Source organism: Arvicola amphibius, chromosome 15 (genome assembly GCF_903992535.2).
Source record: "Arvicola amphibius chromosome 15, mArvAmp1.2, whole genome shotgun sequence".
Classification (NCBI taxonomy): Eukaryota; Metazoa; Chordata; class Mammalia; order Rodentia; family Cricetidae; genus Arvicola; species Arvicola amphibius.
The window spans coordinates 5097447-5118301 of NC_052061.1; the positions used below are offsets into that span (position 1 = coordinate 5097447).

At 51.3% G+C, this 20855-nt stretch overlaps 1 protein-coding gene across 1 annotated transcript; it reads left to right on the top strand.

Annotated features, from left to right (window-relative positions):
• The first annotated feature begins 874 nt into the window (after positions 1-874).
• On the top strand, positions 875-20248 carry LOC119801621 (plasmolipin). The gene is made up of 4 exons (XM_038312211.1): positions 875-1117; positions 16529-16702; positions 18043-18165; positions 19448-20248. The coding sequence occupies exons 1-4, from the start codon at positions 983-985 to the stop codon at positions 19562-19564; spliced, it is 549 nt and encodes a 182-aa protein (XP_038168139.1). The 5' UTR covers positions 875-982; the 3' UTR covers positions 19565-20248.
• The last annotated feature ends 607 nt before the right edge of the window (positions 20249-20855 follow it).

A 20855-nucleotide genomic window follows, 5' to 3' on the forward strand; every position in this document is an offset into this window, starting at 1 on the left:
CAGCCTGGTCTACAGAGTGAGTTCTCTTTTACGCAGAAAAACCCTGTCTTGGAAAAAAAAATAAGAATTTGAAACAGCAGCCCAGGAAGTTGCCCAGCCTAGCTTTGAGCTTGCTCTATAGCCCAGGCAGGGTCTGAACTTTCTATACTCTTGCCTTGGGGCCCTAGTATCTGGGATTAGTGTGTGCAAATAGACTAGACTTTTGTAGCTGTTGTTGACTTTTTGTTCTTTTTTTTTTTTTTTTTTTTTTTTTTGACAAGATACTGTGTATTCCCAGGCTCTCCTGAAATGCACTCTGTAACCCAAAATAATCCAGAATTGATCTCCTGACCTCTCAGTACTGGGATTAATCCTATGCCTCTCTGCCTTAGGTAGTGTTAGTAGTTATTTAGTTGGTTAGTTAGTTTGTTTAGAGACAGGCTCTCACCTGTAGCCTAGACAAGCCTGGAATTCATTATACAGCCAGGTTAGACTTGAATTTTCCGTGATGCCCTCTCCTCCACTCCTCCTGAGTGCTGAGATTACAGGTGTGAGTCACCTCCCTGGTTTGCTTTATCTGTTTAGAAAGGAACCTGCCTGCAGACTAGGAAGGACGGTCCTCCACTGCATACCCCTAATCTGGATAGACTTTTCCCGGACGCTGATTCACAGCGACCCGCTTTCCTCCTAAGGGGGTGCAGCAGGCTGCCCAAGGACACACAACACCCTAGGACTATGTGGGAAAGAGCGAGGTCGCTTCGGTCGCGGGTAGATGGGTATGCCGATCAGGACTTCAAGATCATTGTCCAGAGATACCAGGCGAGCCGAGGGTTAAGGGGCGGGGTCTCAGAGAGGGGCGAGGCCTAGGGCGTCGCGGGGCGGGGCGTCGCGCACCTGTAGGATCTGCCCAGGGATCCCAGGCAGAGCCAGCAGCGGGAGCCACAGTAGCAGCCCCGGAGCAGCGCCGGGAGCGCGGCCGGAGCGTCGTGGGCTCCCGAACGCCATGGCCGAGTTCCCGTCGAAAGTTAGCACGAGGACCAGCAGCCCCGCGCAGGGCGTGGGAGCGTCGGTGTCTGCGCTGCGCCCCGACCTGGGCTTCGTGCGCTCCGCCCTCGGGGTGCTTGCGCTGCTGCAGCTGGTGAGCCGGGTAGCTCGGTGACGGGATGGGGTATTCTCCAGGGCCGCCAGGACGCGTCCCCCGAGATCGCCTGGAACCTCGCACCTCAGGACGCCCGTGTGGCATCCCTGAGAGCGCAGTAAGACTCCTGTGGAGGAGACCCAACACCCTACCTGGTGGTTCCCGAGGTGAAGCCGCGGCTGAGATCGCCGCGCACAACTGTCCGCCAGTCTGTTCCTCTCCTTCTGCCCTGCCCCCTTTCCTCTGGGACCCGGCCCAGGCCTTCTCGGCCGAGCAAAGTCCACTGCCCACCGGCTCCAGCCGGCCAGTGAGGCAGCCGGACGGCTGTCCGGGACAGGGAAGGACAGCGCATTGGTGGCCCCGACGCGTGCGCTCCCTCCGGGGCACTTGCCCAGGGCCTGCGGATCGAATCTCCTGCTCTGGGCTGTGGAGATTCGCGGGAGGTCAGAAGTCACGTGCCTGCCACCCCGGGATCTCTGTGCAGACCCCAACTAAGGACTCAGGGATTGCCCCTTCCCACCGGGTGCAATCTGAGGTGTAAGCGGTCTTTTCACGGTACACTCCTGTGAGGGTCTGGAGGCCTGTGACTGCCCTGGGGAGCGGTCTCCAAAAATCGAGGTCCACTGGCAGAGGGATAGGGTGGCTCTGGAAGTGGGATTTGTTACCTGTCGCCGTCCCTCCAGTAGGCACATCGAACCAGGCTGCCAGGGCCAGGCTGGGGAGTCGAGAGGCCCTCCGCAGAGATTAGGTCTTGCCTACTCTCCAGGGGAGCGGCCACCTCCACCTTGGGCCTCTGTCTTGGTTTCGGATTTCTGATCTTCCTTGTGAGCCCTCACCCATCTCCTCCAGCCTCCCCTATCTCCTGCCTGGGTTTGTTTAAAATTCAGATTCCCAGGCCCCACCCCCGGGAAAAAAAATGTGAAATTGCTCTTTGAATCTCCGGAAGTGCAACAAGAAACTTGCATTTAAGAAAACAAAAACAAACAAACAAAAAAACCCCATTCTCCCGGAATGCATTTTGGATATTGTTTGGTTTTGATGAGGTTGGGGAGGGGTGGCATGATGGGACCAGTTGGGTTCTTGGTGATTTGTTTGTTTGGTTTGTTTTATTCAGTTTTGTTTTTGTTTTGAGACAGGGTCGCATATAGCCCAGATTGATCTTGCATTCTCTCTGTAGCTGAAGCTGCCTTCAAAACTCCTTGTGTAGCTGAAGCTAGCCTTGAACTAGATTTTTCCAAGGGTTTCAATTATTCCCTGGCACTACCATGCCAGGAGTTTCTATCTGGACTCTTTTAACCCCACCCCTGAGGGTCAGTTTTAGATTAGCTTGAGATGAGCTAAGTAGCTTGTGGAAGGGACAAAGAGGAGACAGGTCTAGTCTAGAAGGCTTCTCTGGGAGTTAGAGATTTTGCTTTCCAGCTGAGCTGTCCCTGGAATGGGAGCCTGGCGTAGTTCAGGGAATGGTGGAGGAACTGCAGGTGGCAGAGTTGAGTGGAGGTCAGGAAAGGAGCTCACAGGCTAAGCAGTTGAAGCATCAGCATCTGGTCTACATCTTATGCGTTTAGGACCAGAACTTGGGTCTTGGTTGTGTTGGTGACCCTTGGAGGTTTGGGAGCATTGAGACATCAGGGTGGGAAGTGATAGGTACCTTTTACTCCCTAGCTCCTTTCCCATATTGGTTCCACAGACCTCACTTGGAGACTGTACCAGTCTGTTTGTCTGAGACGCTGTTTCCTCAGATGTTTCTGTGGCAACCTACTACTCCGCTGGGGCCCAGATGGGGGAGGGGCAGAGACAGGCACCATATCTGCTGGGAAGCCACAATAGCACACTGGAGGCTAGCCTAGACCTTTTGGCTAGGCATCTTTTTTTTGTTGTTGTTTTGTTTTTCCGAACAGGGTTTATCTAACAGCCCTATCTGTCCTGGAACCCACTCTGTAGATCAGGTTGGCCTCGAACTCACAGAGATCCACCTGCTTCTACCTCCTGAACGCTGGGATTAAATGCGTGTGCCACTACATCTGGCTGGATTTTTCTCCTCTCAACGGATAAAAACAGGCTCAGAGACTTCTTTCTAATCACTCACCTGCTGGGAGTGGTTTTTCTGACTTCTAGTATTTTGCTTTGCTCTTATAACATGTGGGTGTGGCACTTTAGAGGATGTGGGAGAGGCTCCCTGCCTAGTGCCTGCCCCTGGGGATCAGGGAAGGCCGCTTGGAGGGGGCAGTAACTGAGGAGATGGTACTCCTTGCTCCCCAGGTTGCTCTGTACCCCAAGGTGTCCTGCAGCGCTGGAAAGGTGGGCGAGGAGGAAGTCCAAGCTACTCGAGCAAAACATTGTTCTTCACCTGTGATCCTGCCTCAGTGTACAGATGGTGGTCTTTATACTCTGTAACCTGCCCATCCCCCTCTAGCCCCAGAGCAAATATCAGATGGCGCTATTAATGGTTAAAACAGAAGAGTTAGTGTATTTCTAAAACCTGATGGTTTGGAGAAGCCTGCAAATGTAAAATCTTCATGGCTGACCTTCATAGTAACGTAAGCAAAAGGAGAAACTCGAATCTTCATAGCTCGCTTCTAAGTAGGCAGGCAAGCATGACCTAGAGACAACTCTTCTAGTCATGAAGCACCAGAGTGCTGTGTGCTACCGCTCTTTGTGTGGCAAGCGAGTGGAAGGATGCTGTGTGCGTGGCCGGAAGGTGCCCATGGTACACCCTAACCACTTCAGAAAAATTGAAAAACGTGGGGATAAAGTGCCCATCTTTTTGCTAATTTTAACACCGCTCCCCCCTCCCCCAACTCCAGCTTTGGGACAAAGAATGGTCTTACCTGGGACTCGGTGATAAGCACAGAGGCACTTGAGCAAAGTCACACAGGGGTGGGGTGGGGAAGTGGCATTTGGCAAGGCCGCTGCACACAGGTAGGATTTGCACTCAGATCTGGCCATCTGAAGCCTGGCTCCAGCTATGTTTCGTGTTGCCTTTATTTGGGGGTCTGGGTTCCTAGAGGGTTCTGAGAGAAGGATGACTACTTCAGGAAGGAAGACTCTGCCCAGGCTTTTGGGGAGGGCTTCTGGCAGAGGTAAGCACTTAAGAATGTCTAGATGGATGGGGTTTCAGAAGAAGGTTCTAGCGAGGTTTATAACTCTGGTGCTACTCGGATCATGGATTTGGGGCCAGCCTGAGTTAAGTAAACCCTGTTTTAGGGGAGAGGGGAATGAAGGTGATTTAGGGGAGACCATGGATTAAGCCCTGGTGCTCAGGACATGGGGACTATGTGATGCCTTGAGGGAATGGGGGAGTGGGCAGTGAGCACTTCCTAGCCTTCCTCCTAAGATTGGGAGCAGCCATAAGGGTCTGTTTTTAAGTAAACAAACAGATTAGAGACCTCCTCTGCCACCATAGTGCTCCAGGGTATCATTGAGAACACTGACTGATGGTAGACCTGGAAGCCGAGGTCTTGGGGTTCAAATTCAGACTCTGCCTCCTTCAATTTGGGATCTTAGGGAACTTAATTCCCCACCCTCCTATACCCTTGTCTGTAAAACGGTGTTGGTGGAGAAGTAACGCCCACCAAGGACTTAGCCTGGCACGTGACGGAGTGAAGGCAGAATTCACTGGGTCCTAGATGCTAGGGCCCTTAGGCAAGCTTAACTGTTTCTGGGGACAAGGAGGTCAGTGCTCAAGGCTTCCTTCATCCTTCCACTCTTGGGGACATGAGGAAGCTCTTCTTGGTGATTTTGGCTGTCTGGCAGTCCCAGCAGGCAGGCTCTTTTCTCCGTGGAGGGACAGGATAAGGCCCAAGAGTTCTGACTTCTGAGAAGGGCCTGCTGTGTTGCTGAGCAGATGCGAGCAGTGGCAGGTGGAGTTGGGGTGACAGTTCTGGGGGCTCCCTTAGTACTGATTGACCTGAGGTTCTTTGGTAGTCTGAGTGGAGCCTGCAGGTTCCCGTGATGAAGCCACAGTGCCCTGCGTGGTTAGTTCCTGCCACACTCCTCCTCGCTGGTGGGCAAGAGTGTGATAACTTTGGGAATTTCTTTGTAATTACCTAATGAGCGTATGGAAATATCCTCCTTTAAAAAGACTTAAGCAAGGCCAGGTGTGGGATGCGCGCTAATCCCAGAACCACCAGGGAGATAGAGGCAGGCCTGTCTACAGAGCGAGTGCTAGGACAGCTAGCACTGTTACACACAGAAACCCTGTCTTGAAAAACAAAAACATAAACAAACAAAGAAAAATCCTAGCCAGGTGTGTGTGTGTGTGTGTGTGTGTGTGTGTGTAACCCAACATTCAGGAGACTGAAGAAACCCAAGGCAGCTCAAGGCCAGCCTGGGCTACATAGACCCTATCTCAAAAAAAAAAAAAAAAAAGTAAATACATAAAGGTGCCCACAGAGCTAAAGTTGTTCTTGGATCCAGCCCCTCCCCCATGAGGGCAACTGTTTTAGAACATTTTCAGTCCCTTTTCTATGCATTTAAAGAACACTGATCGGGGGAGGGGTGGGGGAGAGACGGCTCAGCAGGCAAAAGCTTGTTTCCAAGTCTGGCGGCCCACTTGGTAGAAGAGCAGACTGGCAGTTTGCCCTCCGACCTCCCTAAGGGCTCTGAGAATGCCCATGTGTATATACAAGTGCACACACAATAAAATGAACAAAAGCGTAGAGTTAGAACACCAGCCATGGTGTTACAGTGTGTCTGTTGTGTGTGGGTCGCTGTGACACAATGCCTCTGTAGCTGCTGTGGAGTGGTTACAGTGTCTTTGTGGCCTCTGTTCATTTGGCTATGTCTCAATTTTTCTACATGGCAGCCAACCATTGCATTTTAAAAATGTTTTGTTCTGCTGGGCGGTGGTGTTGCACGCCTTTAACCCAAGCACTAGGGAGGCAGCGGCACACAGACCTCTGTGAATTCAAGGCCAGCCTGGTCTACAGAGAATTCCGGGACAGGTAGGGAGAGATAACCCTATTTCAAAAACAACAAAAACAAGCAAATTTCTTTGAAAACAGCAACAACAAAATCAGACTCACAGCCTAACATCCCAATGGTACAAAGAGAAATTAATAAGATGTGATCTTTTCCATATCCGGCCAAGCCCCAACTGTTCTCACCAGTGCGTGCGTACTGGGGCAGGAGGGCTGAGGGGGAATGTGTGTGTGTGTGTGTGTGTGACTGCACAGAACTCCCGCCTCATTGAAAAGCCCTTAGGAGTGTGATGAGTGTCACAGCGCAGGCACCATGCCTACCCACACCCCCATCCCACCAAGATCCTACATCAGGTCACAGGAAGCTGTGTGTACTTTGGGTTTTTTCAAACCTTTATTTTCATAGTTTTCATTTTGTTATGGTGTTGGGAACTAAAGATGCTAAGCTATTGCTTTACCGCTGAGGGCCAGGCCACAGATTCTTTTAACATTTACATTTTATTATTTATGTTTATGTGTATGCGTATTTTGCCTGCATGTGTGTCTCTGTGCCATCTCTGTGCCTGGTACCCAGGGAGGCCAGAAGAGATCGTTGCATTCCTTTGGACTGTAACTACAGACAGTTGTGAGCTGCTATGTGGGTTCTGGGATTCAAACCCTGGTCCTCTGGAAGAGCAGCCACTGCTCCTACCCACTCAGTCATCTTTCCTGTCTAGAGTCTTGTTTGTTTGTTTTCTGAGACAGGGTTTTTCTGTGTAGCCTTGTCTGTCCTGGAGTTTACTACAAGACCAGGCTGGCCTTGAATTCACTAAGACCAGCCTGTCTCTGCCTCCCGAGTGCTGGGATTAAAGGCGTGTGCCACCACTGCCCAGCCTAGAGTCTTTCTTTCTAAAATAGGGGCTCAGGAGCACACCTAAGAGATGTAGGCTCCAGGTCTCTTCTTAGCAGGGAGCACACTCACCTGACTGTAGCAACTCGTGGTGCAGCTGGGCCCTGACACACTTGAATTCCCATTCCTTTGTTATTTCCACGCCTCTGTCACGCGTGACTTTGCACATGCCACTGGTGTCTGTGTGGCATTTTCTATAAGTGGGACCCCAGGGATCCCAGGGTCAGACGGTATGTGCAAGTGTGTTTGCACCCCACCCAGGCGGTGAAAAGTAGCGATCGGGTTGTCCACATGCAGCTTTTACACTATGTGTTTGTTGTGCTTCATTTTAACACCCACCCACCCTTCTTTTTACTCTTTTTAGTCTTGAGATAAAGTGTCCCTAAGTTGCCCAGGCTGGCCCTGAACTCACTTTGTAGCTTAGGATGGACCTGAACTAGGATCCTCTATCCTTAACTTCTCTTGCAGTTGAGAAGACAGGCCTGTGTCACCACCCCTGCATTTGGGAGTGTGATGGAGAGTGTCCTCCATGGAGGTCACAGCTGTGTCCTCTCCAATAGGTGCCTGCCCCGTGGTCACCCTGGCTGGTGATATGACACACTCTGGACACACTCCAATCTGATAGGCAGAGGTGGCAGGTCCGGGTGTGGGGACATTCTGTCCCCTCCGCCTTTATTTCTTTCCGGTGTCTGAAAATTGAGTCAAGCTGAGACCTTTCCCCAATTCAATGTCATTAATAAGGTCTGTGTTGAGCTTGGCCATCTGCATTAATCATAGCCAGAGAGCATGCTGAGGAGCCGGCCTCCACAGTTGTCCAGTGGACTAACCTGCAATAGTCACCTTTTCCCATAAGGACACATTCTGAGGCTGGGCTGAGCCCTAGGGACGGCTCTGCACAGACACGGCTGTGGTAAAGTTTAGTTTATCAGTTAACACAACAAGAAATTAGCAATAATCATTGTAGCAACACAGTTTTAGGAAAGGTTTTTAAAACTTATAAATTGGACCAGGCATGGGGCCTACTACTTTAATCCCAGCACTGCACTGAGGAGGCAGAGGCGGGCGGATCTCTCTAAGTTTGAAGACAGCTTGGCCTACATAGTGATCTCCAGACCACACAAGACTACATAGTGAGCCCTGTTTCAGAAAACAAAAACTATCTAAATAAAATGAGTTATTATTTAAATTAAAGATTACTCTCTCTCTTTCTCTCTCTCTCTCTCTCTCTCTCTCTCTCTCTCTCTCTCTCTCTCTCTCTCTCTGTGTGTGTGTGTGTGTAAGTTACAGGCAAGCTACTCTATGAATCAAGAGGCCAGAGGACAACTTGTGGGTGTTGGTTCTCTTTTTACAATGTGGGCCTCAAGTCTAGAGCTCAGGTCATTAGAGTGGGTTGCAGGCACCTTTACCCAGAGCCATCTTGCCAGCCCTGTAATACTTATTTAAAAATTATATAGCAAGTGGAGCGTGTTGGCACATGCCTGTGGTCCCAGCTGTCAGGAGCCTAAGGAAGGAGATTTGTGAGTTCAAGGTCATCCTGGGCTACCTAGGGCATACCAGCCATATGAGCTAAGTAATAGGACCCTGTCTATTACTCACCAAAAATTAACAAAATTTTTGTTAATTAAAAAAAATTAACAAAAAAACCCCCAAAATTAACAAATGAACAACCATTAAGAATTCTTTCCCTTGGTTGGTAGTGGCACCTTTAATTATTCCACACTCAGGTGGCAGAGGCAGGCAGATCTGAGTTCAAGTCCAGCCTGCTCTACAAAGTGAGTTCCAGGGTAGCCAGTACTGTTAAACAGAGAAACCCTATCTTGAAAAACTGGGGAAAAAAAACTTTCTAAAAAAATGAAAATGTTAGTAAGTTGGGAATGATACATAGTTTGTGGCTATGTCAAAAGTTGTGAGGGGTGTGGATGTCAGGGCCAGAGAGGGAAGGCACTACCCTCAGGGTCACACAGTGAGTTCAGGACTACCTGGGTGTTTTCCCAAGTTGTCTATAAGCAGAAAGTGACCAATGCTTCAGGAAGAGACCAGCTCACATTTGCAAAGTCATCCTGTGTGGTCGGCAATTGCCATCGGGCTGCGGTGGCTGGACTGTGTTGACCGCTGTCTCTGTGGCTGCTGTGAGCCTAGGTGGGGGCTGTTTTCCTTGGCGGCCGCTGACCCAGCCCTGGGTCTGACAGTATGGGGCTCTGGCTTTTGCTGCTGGGTAGGGTCAGCTCCTCCTGTTTGCTCAGGGAGGAGAGGCAGGGTGGCACACCAGGGTCTCCGAGGGAGGACTGGGCTGAAGGTTAGGCGGGACCTGGTCTCAGGCAGGCTCTGAAGCTCAGCTGTGATGGGGCTGGGTGGTGTCTGACACTAGATGAACTTTTGTCAGCCTGAGGTGTGTGGAGCGTGCCTGGCACCAGCCCCTCCTAGAAATGGAGTCCAGAGAGATATGCTCGGGCCACCCCAGGAAAAGAGGAAGGCCTTGCCCCTGTCTGCTCAGCCAGATCTGTACAGACTTCACCAGGCTGAGATATTCACAGGCTGTGCTAGCTCCAGAGCTCTGACATTCCCGGCAGTGACAATTCTTCCAGGCACTAGTTTCCAAGACAATGTCCCTACCTCCCAGGAGTCAGTACAAGAGAAAGGAAGTCTATCCCTGGGCTGTCTAGCAACCCCTCATATTCATGTCCCTTAGGCCAGATCCTCATCTTCTAAAAGAGCCTCAGTTTTCCTTCTGTGAAATGGGCTGAGTGTTTCTCTGGGGAGAAAGTTGATCCCAGAGAGAGGAAGGCCCAGGAAGCAAAGGGCCTGGCTAGTTGGATGCTGGAGCATAGTTGAGGCAGTGCATACAAGGGCTCTACCTGGGCCTTCTCAAGCAGAATGAGAACTCCCTAAGATGCCCTCATGGCCAGAGGGATTCTAGTGTTGGGAAGACCCAGACAGGCATTATGCAAACCCCTGGGGAAGAGGGAGGAGTGGGACATAGACTGGGTGCTGTGAATTTCTGAAACCCTTTTGGGCACATTGCTTCTTGCTGGGAAGTATACCTGAATGGGACCAGGAGACCTTCAGAGCCTCTTGCAGAGGGCAGTAGTCTGAGTTCATGTTGGGTAGATTTTTCTATTAAATAATAATAACAATAATATGTTTAATTATTTATTATTATTGCTGTTATTATTGAAACAGGACAGGATCTTGTGAAGTTCCGGCTGGTTTCAGACTTGTGGCAACCCTCCTGCCTCTACCTCTCAAGGATGATCATGTAGTTGAATATATTTCAGGTCCATATGACTCAGCATTGGCATGTGTGCGTGTGCACGCGTGCGTGCATGTGTGTGTGTGTGTACCCTTATACCTCCGAATTTTAAACACTCTCTTGGCCAGTCACACGCCTTTAATCCCAGCACTCGGGAGGCAGAGGCAGGCAGATCTCTGTGAGTTCGAAGCCAGCCTGGTCTACAAGAGCTAGTTCCCGAATAGGCTCCAAAGCTACAGAGAAATCCTGTCTTGAAAAACCACAACAACAACAACAACAACAAAAAAAAAACCACTCTCTTTTAGATCAAGGACTTGCCAATATCAGGTTGCATAGAGAAGGCTGCATCTGGAATCCCGCGATGCTAGTCAAGACCCAGGTGGGCTCCTGCAGGCCAGGCCCAGCTGCCCATGACCCTGCTGCCTTTTGTGCACCTGGAACAGCCTGGCACAGAACTGGCCCTGGGAGAGTGTGCCCTGGCTGAGTGACTCAGTGGAATTCCTTGTGTGTCTGCTTCAGATAGAGAGAGAAACAGCTGGGTGGTTCCTGGTCTTCCTTGGGATCTGAATGGCCCCCGCGTTCTAGAATGCTTTATATCCAGGGCAGGAATTCCAAGGTGCCTCCCCCAGCCCTCCTTTGACACAGAGGGGGTGGTGTGTGGTAGTGGTGTGGCCTGCCCAGGCGCCTGGAGCCTCTGTCTCTTGCCCCTTTGTCTCCTGGGACACAATGGGTGACTTTTTGTTCCCATAAAGTCCCTTTCAGTGTAGGGAAGAAGGGCCAGGATGGGGGTGGAGGTTGGGCTAGGCCAGGCCAGTCTAGGCTAAGTTCTGCGTGTCCTCAGCTGCCTAGCTGTGCCCTGAGTGAGGGGGGACCCCAAGAAGGGTCTTGCGGCCACCCTGGGCCTCAGTTTCCTGGTAGTGCAGTGAGGAGCAGCCACTGAGGCCTGTGAAAGACTTGGCACCACTAATCACCTTCGGAGAGTTGGCCCTTGCTCTTCCTGAAACATTTGGCTTAATTGCTAACATTTAAACACTGGAGATGCCACATAATTAAAAACAAGCAAGCAATTTCTAACATTCCCTGAAGACTCAGCAGCTCTGATGGGAGTGGCTCTGGACAGAGACTAGCGTCTAGCGTCGCTCAGCAGCCCTTAGCTCCCCAGGGCTGCGTGTCCACCAGTAACATGCTTTCCTGCTCCAGAAGCCTCTCTCAGCCCTTGGGACCTAGTGTCAGCCTCCAGGTTTAGTTGCTTCCCCTACTGGAAGCTCCCTCACTCTGCCCTCGCTTTCCTGTGGTTTAATTAAACCACATAACCACACCCCCCGGACTCCCACCTCCGCTATGGCCCCAGAGTCCACCTGCCAGGCATCAGGGTAGGCATTGTTGTCCCTGAACCTCTCAGCCAATAGAAAACTCCTTCCTGTGCCCTGGATGAGGACAGAAAGCTTCTGTGAGTCTCCCAAGGCCACACAGTGAGTTGGCTTGGGTCTGACGCTGTCTAGAAAGTAGGGGGTAGAGGGACACAGAGGTCAAGGTGACCCAGACTGCCAGAGGTAGAATTGCATTCTCTTCTGGAGTCTCCCGTGATTCTCTTTGTCCCCCACTTCCCTAAACCTTATCACAGGTTACTTTGCCAGTGGGGAATTCCTCTGCCCTATATCTAAAACTGATCTTCCTTCTGCTTCCCCTTCCCCACCTGCATTGGTTCCCACACACCTACCCTGTGAGCATGCGTATTTGAGCGGTTTATGTTTTTGATCTGGCACAGCTTGCTGGTGTGGGAGCACCCTGAGGGTGGGGCACCCTGACACAGAAGTGCAGCAGAAGAGGGTTGTGAAGAGAGGCACCCAGGGACAGGTCACACTAGAGGGATGTCTGAGCTACAGGAGACCTGTGCTGGACCCAGAGTTCTGGGAGAGGTCACAGGGTCAGGGAGTAGAACTGGGGACTCTTGATTCTCTGCTCCCAGCGACCTGCTGCTTTTTGCTATCCCTGAAGAGTGGAGCCCATGCTGCGGCAAGGCCTCTGGTGCTTCGGGTAGAGTGGGTTCTGCACCAGGTGGCGTTTCAGTGAGTCCCAGGGGGTCCTGCAGCTTCTGGAACCTCCTTGGCAGGACCACCCACATCAGTCAAGGGGTCAGTGAAATACCCAGGCTGTTGGCTTAAGAGAAACTAGTTTGTTGGGTTCTAAAAGAGGAATGGACCTTCCTTGTTCTAGGGCAGAAACCAAGTCTGCTGCCAGGGCTCGGGGCCAGGCACAACAGCCCAAAGGTTCACAAATTCTCCTATCTATCTATCTGGAAAAGAGGGGTGGAGTCGAACAGGGTGGGGACTTGTGGGTTCCTACATCCCTGCCCTTGGTAGGGGCTGACACATTTTGCTCTATCCCCCCCCCCCACCCCAGCAACGCCTTTGTCATAGCTCTGGCAAGGCAGAGCGGGTTCCCAGGCTCACCCACCCTTTACCTACAGAGCGCAGTATGTCTCCTGATCACTTGTGGGGAACGTGGCAAGATGGCTTGGAGAGAGGAGGGCACACATGTAAATATGGCCTTTTCTGGATTGTCACTCGGATGCCTTCTCTAACTTCCTTTCAGATAGTAGGAACCAGATAACCCAGTGGCAGGGTGAGGGACCTAGAACCTACTTCATATAAGAGCGGACAGCCCCTAGCAGGCTCACCTTCCTGCCTGCTTCTTACCCTGGAAGCTGCCTGAGCTGGTATTCCAAGGAGTCTTTATTCTCCTGATGGGAATGACTTCACCCAGCTCTGGGGCTTTGTGGCCTTTCTAGTGTATCTGTTTCAGGCACAGTGATTTGGGGTGGGGGTTGGGGGGTAAAGGGTGTGTGGGAGCCAGGTGAGGTGCCACATGCTTGTGATATCAGTGCTTGGGAAGCAGAAGTAGGGGTTCAAGGTCTATCTGGACTAATGAGAGCTTGCCAAGAAAGAGAGAAGCGGGGTTGGGGGGAGAAACAGGAAGGAAGAGAGGGAAGAAGTTGTGTGTGGAGCCTATTCTATGATATCTCATCCTGAGTGTGGTGTGTGTGTATGTGTGTGGGCACACCCAAGTGCATATGTAGAGGTCAGAGGACAACTTTCAGGGGTCAGTTCTCCCCCACCATGTGGGTTCTGGAGATCTAACTCAGGTCGTTGGATTTGGTGGCAAGTGCCTTCGGCTCCTGAGCTCTTTCTCTGGCCCTGTAGTTCAACGAGGACTTTGTTGTCAGTTTGGCAGGTGACCACAGGCTAGGAAGGCCCTGCTACTCTGTCCCATTTTCTTGCTGTAGAGCGGGCATAGGGGCCAACACCTGGGCCTGCTTGTGAGGGTCAGAAGCAAGAACTGGGAGGATGCTCTGTGACATGGGGTGTCCGGGGCTCACACCAGCCGGGAGAGCAGGTACAGAGCCTGCTTCGGCCTGCTCAGCTACAAGCCGAATCTGTCCTTACCCTGAAATCACATATTCCAAACAAAAAAGAAACTTCCCAGAGATCTTTGGAGTATTTTAGAAGAAGGTGGCTGGCAGGGCCCCAGCTTTGGGTCCTGAGCTCTCTGGTGAGGACCTCTCTTTAGGTGCCTGGGAACTTGCAAGGTGGCCTATCAGCAAAGTGGGCAGCCAGGGGCAGGGACTTGTTCCCAAAGACCAGCCTCCAGAGTATAGTGTTGCTCCTAATATCTGGCCAAAAGTGGTCTTGTCCTTGGACCGGAGCCACTAGTTTCCGTGTGTGCAGGCAGAAGGAGGAACAACCCTCCTGTGTCTTAGCAAAGGAGCCTCTTTCTCCAGAGCCACAGTAGACTTCTATACCCATAGCGGCAGAGTTCCAGACAGGAATGCATGTTCCCCAACCTAGAGATCCTCGGCCAGCAGAGGGGCTGGGGAGGCCGAGGACAGCCATGGCGTGGTACTTCCCTTGGGCCTCCCCCAGGCTCTTTGGATTGTGCCCTACAAAAAGTCTGTGTGTGTGAGCCAGGCAGTGGTGGCACACACCTTTAATCCCAGCACTCGGGAGGCAGAGGCAGGCAGATCTCTGTGAGTTCGAGACCAGCCTGGTCTACAAGAGCTAGTTCCAGGACAGGATCCAAAGCCACAGAGAAACCCTGTCTCGAAAAAAAAAAAAAAAAAAAAAAAAAAAAAAAAAAAGGTCTGTGTGTGGACCTCTCTGGGTTTGGTGCCTATGTAGGGACTCCAGGGGAAGGAAACACAGGCTCCTGGGTAAAACTGAATTTACAGCTTTGAGGAGCTGCCTGAGGTGGGCGTGGTCCCTGCACTGTTATAAATGAAGGGGGTGGAGAGATGGCTAAGCAGTTAAGAGCATAGGCTGCTCTTCCAGAGGGCCCATTTTCAACTCCTAGCACCCACACGGCAGCTCATAACTGCCTGTAACTCCAGTTTCAGGTGATCTAACACCTTCACACAGGCGAATGCATGCACATGAAAATAAATTAATTAGGCTGGGCGGTGGTGGCACACCTTTAATCCAGCATTCGGGAGGCAGAGGCAGGTGGATCTCTCTGTGAGTTCGAGACTGTTAAACAAACAAACAAGTAAAAAAAAAAACCTAAAACAAAACAAAAAGAAATCAAATGAGGTGAGGAAGCCCAGAGCAGCTGTGGGGGGAAAGTTACACAGGCGGGAAGGGAAACAAAGTCCATTCTGTTAGCTTCAGCATGCACAGTCAGGGATGTCCAGCCATCGTGCTATGGGGGAACAGTGTAACAGGCAGTCGCTTGGCCTTCCTTTGTGAGGCAGGATGGCAACACCTGAAGGAGAGACAACTGGGAGTTAGGGCCGGTGGAGGGGGAGGAGCATTAGGCTGGAGGACTCAGAACCCTGGAGACAGTCTCTGCTCTGCTGAGCCAAGAAAAGCACACAGAGAATGTTCCCATTGGTGTGGAGGATGTCCTGGGAATGGGAGTTTTTTTCTTTGTCCAGAGACTAATTTTTATTACAATTATTTATTTAACGTATGTGCACACACTATTTATCGTATGTGCACACACTTATGTACACGTGCTTGTATCAGATGACAACTTGTAGGGTTTGGTTCTCTCTACCATGTGGGTCCCAGGATTCAAACATAGGCTTGGTGGCAAGTGCCTTTATCCCCCCAGGCCATCTCTCACGCTCCTTCCTTCCTTCCTTCCTTCCTTCCTTCCTTCCTTCCTTCCTTCCTTCCTTCCTTTTCTTTTTTTCTTTTTTCTTTTGGCTTTTGGAGACAGGGTTTCCCTGTGTATCAGTCCTAGCTGTCCTGGAACTAGCTCTTGTAGACCAGGCTGGCCTCGAACTCACAGGGAACTCACCTGCCTCTGCCTCTTGAGTGCTGGGATTAAAGGTGTGTGCCACGACAGCCTGGCCCTCTCAGGCTTTTCTCGTTTAAAAGTTTATTTAAAGCCAGGCCTGGTAGCTTATGCCTTTAACCCCAGCATTCAGGAGGCAGTGGCAGGAGGAGATTGGTGAGTTCCAGGCCAGCCAGGGATATAGAATAAGGTCCTGTCTCAAAAACAAAAACAAAACAAAACAAAATCAAAAGAAAACCCCCAAAGTTTTTAAAATTTAACGTTTTAGTGTGTATGCGTGTGTGAGCATGGAAGCTGAGAGTTTACCTTAGGCTGTCAAGCCCGGCAGTAGGCAAATTTATCCATCTCATTGGCCCCCAGAGGACAACCTTTGGGAACGAGTGAGCTCTCCCCTTCCACTGTGGGTTGTGGGGGTGAGCTCAGCTACAGTTTCCTGCTGAGCCTTCTCGAAGCTCCCCACCCCCCTTCTTAGACAGAGGTTTTGTTTTAAGCTGGGTTCACATGACTCAGGCTGGCCTATAACTCACTAGGTAGATGTTGGCCTTGAACTCAAGTCTCCTGCATTTTCCTGCAGTGTTGGTAATAGGTATTGACCTCCGTGCCGGTGTTTGTTACAAAGCAGAGGTCCTGTACTGTTGTGGTCAGCAATGGTGTAAAAGACCACACACTCTATGGGAAACACTGTTCCCACCGTGGATAATAGTGTCTGGGGACTTGGAAGGGCCTTCTGTCACAGCACAGTGGCAATTGAGGAAGCAGAGGAGTGGCCAGACAAGATCCCCAGCACAGAGGTGTAGAGCAGGAGGTAAGTCAAGGTTTCTTTGAAAAAAGCTTTTTTATCACGCGAGTGGAGGGTAATGGGCAACTTTTAGTAGCCAGTTCTCTCCTTACGCCCTTGAGTTCTAGGCACTGAGCTTTGGTTGCCAGGCTCGTGGCAAGCATTTTACCGTTTGAGCCATCTTGCTAGCAGCCCAAGATTTATTTGAGTTAACAAGAAAGGAGGCCTAGGCCTCTGGCCGGAGCTGTGGGGCTCTGAGACGCCCCTGTTTTTTCCACAGGTGCTGGGTTTGTTGGTGTGGGCCCTGATTGCTGATACGCCGTACCACCTGTACCCTGCCTATGGCTGGGTCATGTTTGTCGCTGTCTTCCTCTGGCTGATGACAATCGTCTTCTTCATCATCTACCTGTTTCAGCTGCACATGAAGTTGTACATGGTGCCCTGGCCGTTGGTGGTGAGTCTGGCTCCAGGCTAAGCCCTCTTGCCTGTGAATGACCTTCCATATATGTGAAGTGGAGGGGGGCTGGTAGCAGTTCTCCTGCCTCTTCACTACCTGAAGAGCTGGCATGGAAAGGCCCGTTTTTGATCGAAGTAGATGCCTGACTTGGCTTGGCCCTGGGAAGGGACCAGCAGCAAGGGGCTGTTGAGCAGGTTCGCAAGATGCCCTTGCAGATACTGTACTTTCTTGAGGGTGGTCAGAGTAGCTCCAGGAGGCCTTACAGCCCTGGAGAGGATGGGTGCCTCAGGTTTGTCTCAGGCCAGTTTCCTCTGACTGGAGGAAGCACCCTGGCCAGACACAGAAAATGGTTCGTTTTTTTTTTTTTTTTTTTTTCTTTTTCTTTGTGGAACCCGGAAAACCCATGCAGCTGGGTCTGAGGCTTTCAGTGAGCACAGAGGCACATGATTGTAAGGCAAGCGAGGCTGGGACTAGGCAGCGATTGTTTACAATTCAATGCCTGTTTAATCAGAGGAAACGTGAGTCATGCTGAGACAGAATGGGTTTGTTAGATCTTGTATCACTGGCCAGGGCCAGGCAGGGTGTGCAGTGTGGTCACTGTACTTGGGGACATGATTTGGGACTGAGGTGGCGGTGGCTGGATTCCTGACTGAGGGTCAGACTCCCTCTGAATATCCCTGGGCCCCAAAAGAAGAAACCTGCACGGCGGGAGGCTTGTCTCTGAGGCCAGAATGGGGCTCCAATACAGCGCTCCATGAAGGAGGCCAGTTGGGTTTTGTTTCTGTGCCAGGCAGGGAGGGCTGAGCTGGGGGAGGAGCTGGGTGATGATCCCACAACTCTGGTATAGAGACCACCAATCCTTGAAAGGGCCAGGCAGGTTCCAGAAACCTCACACATACCTGATCCTGGGGAGCTGCCACTGTCCAGCATCAGCCTTAAGGGGAGGTATTTTGTTTGTTGTTTTGGTGGTGGTAGGGGTCAAATTCAGGACCTCACAAAGGTGGGACCAGTGAGACTCACGCCCAGTGTCCTTGGTGTTCTATACAGACTCCCTGAATTGAGGATAGTGCCAAAGAGAGTCATGGATCTCTCGCATTCGTGGCGAGAGGGATGCGAGACTTTATCCTAGGGCCAGCCGCAAGGCCAAGTGCTGATGTGGTCACGGGGAGGGTGTGGGTATGGCCACGTGCCACGTATTGAGTGGCCTGCCTTTCTTTAGCTGGTTAGAGGTGAGTGGCTTGTTGCCATGGCAGAGGAGTTGCCTGGTAGCCTGGCACTGTCCTGGGGTGGGGATACTCCCTGTGGATGTTTTATGACTGCTTTCCCTTGCCCCACAGTTGATGGTCTTTTTCGTTGCCGCCACGGTTCTCTATATTACCGCCTTTATCACTTGTGCCTCAGCGGTCGATCTGACGTCCCTGAAGGGCTCCCGGCCGTATAACCAGCGCTCGGCTGCCTCTGTAAGTATGCTCCCGAGGCTGAGGCTCCAGCCTTCTGCAGGGGATCCACCAGCCCAGGCCTGTGTGCTCACAGGTTCCCGTATGAGTGGTCACTGCCCGGATGCTCAGTGTCCCTCAGTTTTCCTTAGGGACCTGGACACTTGGGATCATTGTGGACCTCTGCTGAGCCACACTCGTTTTGCTTCACGTCACCTGGGGTGGCTGTTAATCACTACATTCTGTCTGCAGTTTTGACTTGTATTCTCTTACAGACTAGACTCGGGCTGTGTCAGATGGCCGTTCGCACTCTGCCCACAAGGCCCTGAACATTGCCCTAGAGTCGGAGCCCATGGGTTCTTTTTCAGACAAGGAAATCGGAGTTGTGGTCATGTCCAGGACAGGGCAGCCCTTGTTGTCTTCCCTCTTCCCGGTTAAGAGAGGTTTTAAAATTAGTGAACTCGCTGGGCACTGGTGGTACATGTCTTTAATTCCAGCACTTGGGAGGCAGAAGCAGGCAGATCTCTGCGAGTTCGAGGCCAGCCTGATCTACAAGAGCAAGTTCTAGGACAGGCTCCAAAGCTACAGAGAATCCGTGTCTCAAAACCCACTCCCCCCCCCCCCCAAAAAAAAAAATTTAGTGAACTCACTCTTGGGAACTGAGACCTAAGCTGCAGAAAACACAGGTCAGCAAACAGAGTATGAACTGGTTCAGAAAAATACTTTTGAGTATTGTTACTGGGTTTTTTTTTGTTTTTTGTTTTTGTTTTATTTTGTTTTCAATTCTGGGCCTAGAACCACAGGGCTTTGTGAGGCTGGGCAAACACTCTACTTCTGAGCCCCAGCACTGAATGTCCCCCCTACCCCGCCAGAAGAGGTTTCTCTATAGCTTTGGTGCCTGTCCTGGAACTAGCTCTTATAGACCAGGCTGGCCTCGAACTCACAGAGCTCCACTTGCCCCAGCCCTGAATGTTACCTGTGGACGTTAAGTCCCTGTGAAGTTGCCCCATGGTCACTCCTATTACACTGAGCAGTTGGGACACTCTTGGTCGCCCCTGGTACCACCTGACGTGTCTGGCCTGCGTGGTTCTGTTGCCCTGACCCTTAGAACATAATGCCAGCTGTGTGGTGTGTGTGGCTGGGCATAAGGGGTGTGGCTGCAGAACAAATGGTTCTGATTGACTGACTCAGGGAGGGGCTGTCGCTCAAGTCCATCTAAGGAGACCCACCTGGTCTGCTGTTGCTGTCCCCATATGGTGCCCTTGCTCTGACTGACCACCTTGCCCCTTTTCTTCTTTCCTGCCAGTTTTTTGCTTGCCTGGTGATGATTGCCTATGGAGTGAGTGCTTTCTTCAGCTTCCAGGCCTGGCGAGGAGTGGGCAGCAATGCGGCTACGAGTCAGATGGCCGGGGGCTACTCTTAGACCAGCCATGCTCGGGCCTGAGCTGCAGCTGGGTCTTAGTACAGAGTCACCCCCAGTCTTACTAGACTCAAGCTCTCCAGTACCCCTGAGGAACAGGCCCAAGCAGGTACAGAGGGCTGCCAAGAACCAGCAGTGGGGACATCCTCCCCACCCCCCTTATTCAGCAGAAAGTGACGGGGGATGTGGGCTCTCATGGCTCTGCCTTGCCATCAGAGGACTTCAGTATCCCAGGCTGGGCCACCCTTCTCACCCAGCACTAAATGCACTAACAGACCTTCAGCCTCCAACCTGCCACAATATAAGCCTAACAAGCACAGATTGTCTTTGTTTGCGGGAGAAGCTAAGTGAGCCCACAGGCTGTTCTGGTCCCAGCTTCCTCGCCCCAAGCCAACGCGTCACCAGTAGAGGGACTTTCATAGGAAGAGTTGGGATTTCAGACTGGACTCTTTCAGTTGGTCTCAGGCAATTTCCAATGGTGGTGAGCCTTGCCCTGTTCCCCCTCTTTGGAAAAGCTAGCAGCAGTGAAGGGTGCTGCCCCGGGCTGTTGATTAGGCACAGGGGACTTCAAAGAGGAGGAGGAGGAAGCAGGGCCTTCTCTGGTGAGTTGTCACGGGGTTGGTGGAGACTCTTGTTTGGAATTACTATTTTTTACAATTTAAATAAAAATATAATTGTCTGTTTGGAGAGGTGTTATTCATGGCCTTAGCTGTTTATTAACATTTGACTTTTTGGTCCTTTAAGAAAAAAACGGCAACAACTAAGATATAATTAGAATCAAGTACTTGGGGCTTGGTTACTGCTACAGGGGATCAAGTCTGGCTCTTAGTCCCAACTCACACTTGTTGTCATGGTCACTCTACAGATTCAGTGTCCACTTCACTCTCCAGCATTAACAGGTCCCCCTGTTCCAAGAGTAAGCCCCAAGGAAAGCCTGGATTGAAAGAGGAGCTGCCCATTTGAGGCTTAGAGAAAAGTGAAATCCTAGCAAGTCAGAGAGCTCACTGTCCTATCGGGTATCTCATAGCCCAACACAGCCTATGTAGGGGAGACATTCTAGGTTCTGCTGCTCAGGGAGGCACTACTTCCTGTGGATGAGTGAGGAAGAAGGCAGCCTCCCATGCTGGGCTAGAAAGAGCCAGACATGAGCTTCCCTGCCCTCGGCCAGAACCAGCATCTTTCAAGGAAGCATCCAGCATCTGCCCAAGTTCGTGGACCGAGACACAAAACCAGCAAGCTTGCATTCTGCCTGCCTTCTGGATCTTCCTTTTTTTTTTTTTTTTTTTAAAGATTT

Excerpts from the sequence above, each read along its gene's own strand:
- LOC119801621 (XM_038312211.1), top strand. The coding sequence starts at position 983 with ATGGCCGAGTTCCCGTCGAAAGTTAGCACGAGGACCAGCAGCCCCGCG. Across the intron at positions 16,703-18,042 it reads TGGTGCCCTGGCCGTTGGTG|TTGATGGTCTTTTTCGTTGC; the intron begins GTGAGTCTGGCT and ends CTTGCCCCACAG. Across the intron at positions 18,166-19,447 it reads ACCAGCGCTCGGCTGCCTCT|TTTTTTGCTTGCCTGGTGAT; the intron begins GTAAGTATGCTC and ends CTTTCCTGCCAG.